This window comes from Populus euphratica, unplaced genomic scaffold, assembly GCF_000495115.2.
Source record: "Populus euphratica unplaced genomic scaffold, PopEup_1.0 scaffold543.1, whole genome shotgun sequence".
Lineage (NCBI taxonomy): Eukaryota > Viridiplantae > Streptophyta > Magnoliopsida > Malpighiales > Salicaceae > Populus > Populus euphratica.
The window spans coordinates 48,745-53,820 of record NW_011500414.1 but is presented as its reverse complement, the minus strand read 5'-3'; the positions used below and the strand labels follow the sequence as shown (position 1 = coordinate 53,820).

General features: G+C 34.0%; 2 protein-coding genes across 5 annotated transcripts; one reads left to right on the top strand and one right to left on the bottom strand.

The window, feature by feature from the left end:
- The first annotated feature begins 366 nt into the window (after positions 1–366).
- On the top strand, positions 367–1,524 carry LOC105114531 (uncharacterized). Of its 4 annotated transcripts, none has more exons than XM_011011096.1 (3): positions 367–734; positions 840–1,067; positions 1,256–1,524. In XM_011011096.1, the coding sequence occupies exons 1-3, from the start codon at positions 648–650 to the stop codon at positions 1,310–1,312; spliced, it is 372 nt and encodes a 123-aa protein (XP_011009398.1). In that variant the 5' UTR covers positions 367–647; the 3' UTR covers positions 1,313–1,524. The 4 variants fall into 4 exon arrangements, with proteins under 4 accessions (XP_011009398.1, XP_011009399.1, XP_011009396.1 ...); XM_011011097.1 differs by having other exon boundaries at positions 368–734; positions 1,259–1,524; XM_011011094.1 differs by having other exon boundaries at positions 370–1,067.
- A 125-nt stretch (positions 1,525–1,649) lies between these two features.
- On the bottom strand, positions 1,650–3,913 carry CRR7 (chlororespiratory reduction 7). Its single transcript, XM_011011093.1, has 3 exons — positions 3,767–3,913; positions 2,560–2,687; positions 1,650–2,114 (listed from the first exon to the last, which is right to left on the bottom strand). The coding sequence occupies exons 1-3, from the start codon at positions 3,849–3,851 to the stop codon at positions 1,842–1,844; spliced, it is 486 nt and encodes a 161-aa protein (XP_011009395.1). The 5' UTR covers positions 3,852–3,913; the 3' UTR covers positions 1,650–1,841.
- Positions 3,914–5,076: the final 1,163 nt, after the last annotated feature.

Genomic DNA, 5,076 nt, shown 5'->3' with positions numbered 1-5,076 from the left:
TTACAAAGTTTTCTTGTAAATCTAGTTTAACTAAGTTTTTTTTTGTTTTTTAATTTTTTTTTTAATTTGTTTTATAATCCATGTTAGACTTGTTTTTTGAACGGTTTTTGTTGTTATTTTTATTAGTTTATTTATTTATTTATTTATTTTTTTATTCATATTATTTAAATGGTCAATTAAATTCGGGTCTCAAATATTTTTTTTAATATTTTTTATGTTGAAAAAAAATGCAGGTCCAGCTCACAGTGAGGCAGCAGAATAATCTGACTTGAGCATATCTGTTTTGCACCCACTATGGGCTAAAATTGAATCTGCTCAAATTAATGCAATTTGTCATTTTGAAACTTTTGTCATAAATCCTGTTTCTTCACTTCTAAATTTGAAACTTTTCAAGTCGCAACGGTACTTCTTTCCTAAAGAGCCCTAAATTGCACCGTTGCAAACTCATATGTGCACTCGTACTTTCTTCACGTCTATAAAATCCAATCTCCAAATTCTTGAAGATGTCCCTTCTCTCTCTCTCTCTCTCTCTCTCTCTCTCTCTCAACTGGGATTGTACCTTTTGTCATAAATCCTGTTTCTTCAACCTTTTCTCTTTTGTCAAACAAGAGGGGCTCTTTTTTCAGTACTACGGAGCCGACTGACCTATGGAGAACATACTCGATTCAGTGGAGAATATGCAAGAAACGCCTTTTAAGAGTCTAATGCAATCCAAACCCACCATGTTGGATTGCATAACACCAGCAAAGGAAGATCAAGAGATGGATCAAGAATCTGAGAATATGCAAGAAAAGCCTTTTAAGAGTTTAATGCAATCCAAACCCGCCATGTTGGATTACATAACGCCAGCAAAGGAAGATCAAGAGATGGATCGAGAATCTGAGAACTCAGGCAATGATTTGCGCAAAAGTAGCGCTCCATATCGTCTCCAAGTTCCCAAGGCATTCAAGTTCCCTGAAAGGTATAGAAGCCCAACTGATCTTATGATCTCACCCATTACAAAAGGCCTTCTTGCAAGAAACAGAAAGGATGGTGCTCTCTTGCCACCAAGTTTGAATCAGCCCAAGGTTTGACCAAATTCCTTAATTGGTTTCTTGATTAGATTTTTAATCAGGGGATAATATAAACTTTGTGATAATAGATACCAATTCTTAGTGTAGGAAATTCTTTTATTTTCTGTTCCATAAAGTTGTGTTTTCTTCGTATTTTTTATTTTGTGGGTGCATGAATTAAATCTTTTATTTTGTCATCGTAGCAGGTTCAAGATGTAGAAGTTCAGGGTGAGGTGGCGGCTTTCAAAATTGAGATATAAATGTTGGCAGACAAAAAGCTAAATCAGATAGATGGATTGGTTTCTTGTAATCAGATGGGTTCTTGAACTTCATGAATTCGTCTGGATAAATAGTCTTGTTTTCCTGTCACCATAATATTTCATGAGATGAGATGTGTAGTCATGGAAAAGAAACCATCGTGCCCTTCCCATTTCAGAGAATTATTAAATAGGCAAGATGAGGTTCGATTCAAGATGACTTGCTTCTTTTAGGAAAGTAAAAAAGACGTTCTGAAACATAGATTCTTCTCTCTGTATGTAAAACAGCTTGGCAGAGGAATTTTCACAGCCAAAGAAAACATCAATTGCAGCACAGCAAGGAAGATTAAGTGACAAGCCAGCATCCTATATATTGTCCACCAAGATAACAAAATACTAGAGTTAGCCAGCTTTAATTTTACAGTTTCAGAAGGAATTCTAACATAATAAAAAAAATCATACATGGAAGCGGTTTTTCGTAAGAATCTAGGCCTGGTTTGAGCTAGCGAAAATCGTATTTTGAGCTCTTCTCTCACTCCAAACGAACTTCATACCATTGGACTGAACCAACATCTCCATCAATTTCAAGTTCACAAACAGAACTTACCAGGAAAGAAGCAGCATCATCGACGGTTTCAAATTTTGCTAGGTCTAGCGGCAAGGTCGGTCTTGGCCAATTCTCAAGATAGCCTTTAAGTACAGCCTTTAATTCTTCTTCAGAAACAAATTTCTCATCTTCTCCAGGTTCTAATAGGACATAAGTTCCCGTTTTCTGATGTATCCTTCTCCTCCTCACCCCAAAAACCTGACTCAAATAACAAAGTCAGTGAATCAAAAAACAGGCTTGCACCTATGCTAAATGTATGTTGGTGGTAGGCAGCATAACAAAAGGCTGGTGGCCCATGCTAACTGCAGCCGCAACTACACGAAATTCAAGGACAGTTTGCTAGAACATCATGTCCTAGTTTCCATTTGGTTAAGATGGTAACAAAGTCAATAAAGGAAAAATATAAGCGCAACTTATTTTGTTGCTAAAGATTTTCATTAGTACTCAACAAACTCGGTGCTCAAGAAAAAGGAGAAGTACTTGAGCAGGAAGAAGAAGAAGAAGAAGAAAACAAGATTAGATCTCCCGCAGAAAATCAACCAGATGCAATGATCAAAAGGCTTGTCATTTAAGACCAAGTCATGATTAGTAAAAAGATTAGCATTGGATGCAGAAAGCATGGTCAAAAGAGAACAACGGTTACCTTCACAGAATTGCCACGTCGGTTCACCAAATTGGGGAGTTTGAGATGGATAGAAGAACTGTCAGCAATGTCTGCTGAACTCGCTTGGACAAATGGTGCAGAACTTCTCTTTCTCGTTATATTGTCACCTACAATTAATCAGAATGGATGAAACTGCCAGTAATTTGTCAGAGCAATTTCTGTTTACATTGCGACTTGTTTCAGTACTGTGATTGAAAAGTTCTGTATGCTTGGCTGCTATATTTGAACAAAACATAGACCGGAAGTCTTTAATGCCAACGTACGTAGGCTTTGCCTTAACCATAAATTTCAAGTTATACATGCCATCAAATCAAACTGGTTAAGAAATCCAGATCAAAAGGAGACCAAACGGAATTTAAGACAGAAGGAGAGATCAAAGTAATGGGCGATTGATTCACAGGGAATCAAGCGGTGCGCCTCTTGGACCAAGGTGGTGAAGATGTTAAAGGCAGCCTCATTAGCCATCATCGAGCTACACGAGAGTCAAGGCGCGTACAACTACGACGCAACTGAAGGAGTAGATGGTAGAGGTGGATATGAGCCAAGGCGATTGGGAGCTTGGTTGCATGATCATGCAAGAATGCCCTGATGGCAACGTTGATTTACATGCTCTTTTTCCTATTTTGATTACATTATTTAGAGATGCAAGGTCGGATAAACTATATCAAAAAGCATCAAGTGATGGCTGTGAGTGGCAAACAGTGTTCTCTTCACCTAATTTCTCCTGTATAATTCAACCTAATACAAGGAAAAGCGTAGATCAATTATTATTTAATATAGCTTCCTGCTCCATGATGAAACACAAAATCTCCTTCTCGTGGTACTCAGGAATCAACAATATGCAGTCCAAGTTTCAGAATCGAACAAACATTTTACAGATTTCAATGATTACACAGACCTCATGAGCTCATATTAGAGATAGTGAGATGATTGGCAGGCATGGAGGGTTGAACTAGCAATCAAACAGAACCCAACTCAGTAAAATCCTCGAACATTGCTTATAATCAAGTACATGTACAGTGATTATACAAGCATGAAGAACCATGTGAAGCAAAGCCAGAAATACCAATGATTGTCTTCCATATAAACAAAACAAACTCCTAACATGTTTAATCACAATTAAAGGCTCAGGTAGCTAGCATATGAATGAAGTTGCAGTTTGAGAAGAAAGGAGAGTAGAGCTTACGGTTAAGACTGTCAACTTTAGTGATCAGTAGCTGCTTGTGGAAGGCTATCTCCATTGACAAAGCACTGCCCGGCACTCTCAGCATTATTTTTTTTGTCCCCTGATAATAAGAGATTGTCAGGTTGTGGAGATGACATGCTAAATTGAACCTCTACTTCCCTATGTTACCTTATCCTCGACTTTTCATGATATTTACGTAAGTACCCTCTCTCTATACATTTATTTATTTGTGTGAAATTGTCAATTTGAACATTAGAGGGCATTAAAGGGGTGTTTGATTGGGGTAAAATTGAGTAACATGTAAGTTAAATATTTGTAAGTAATTAACAATCACATTAAAATTCATATATATTCTATATGATTAAAAAAAATGACATATAAAAATAAAAATAAAAATAAAAATATCAACTATTATACTTTATTATTCATCATTATACATAGTTTAATTTAAATAGATAAAGGATGTAGTATTAAAATTATTCTTGTGTTTCTAGCATGTAAATATTATCCTTCTCCAAGCAATATTATTTTTCTTTCTTCTCTTACTTTTTTTTTCCTCTGAAAATCACATCAAATTATTTTTTAATTATCTTTTAATAATCATTAATTACTCTTTTTACTAATATTTAACCTCTCAATTTATGAATACACTAAACATTTTTAAAAATTATTTTTATCATAATAACTCATGCATGTAACAATTCACTTCTATGTTTTTTAATCTTTTACTAAACAATCAAGAATCAGTACTTCCTTACCAATGATCATAAATCATGGGCTGCAGCTGACTTCTCAAGTTTTACACACACACACTTATGCTGATTAACAAGAAATATGCTCGTGAATGTATTTCTTAGTACATGTTTTTCACCTTTATTATCATGAAAATATGTTGTAATTATTATTATCATTATTTTTTTATTATTTTTTTAAATTATTAATTAACAAACATGTTAAAAAAAATTTCATGTAAAATATTTTACGTGTTCATTCATAAAATATTTAACGTAGAATAAAATATTACTCTCTAATTATTAAAATAAAATTATGTTTTCCATCAATTATCAATATGAATAATTAAGTTTTAATATCACAAAAAATAAAATATAAAATAAAATTTTAAATGATGAAAAGGTGTTTTTTATTTCATCATATGAAATATCTCTTAATAAGCTTGTACATCAATAAAAATTAAATCTCCTTCGTGAACAATACTAAGAACAAACACACCCATATCAATATTTATATAGAAATTTAATAAATTTGCAAAGACAATACAAAATAATAAAGGCAGAAAAAGGTTGTCAAGT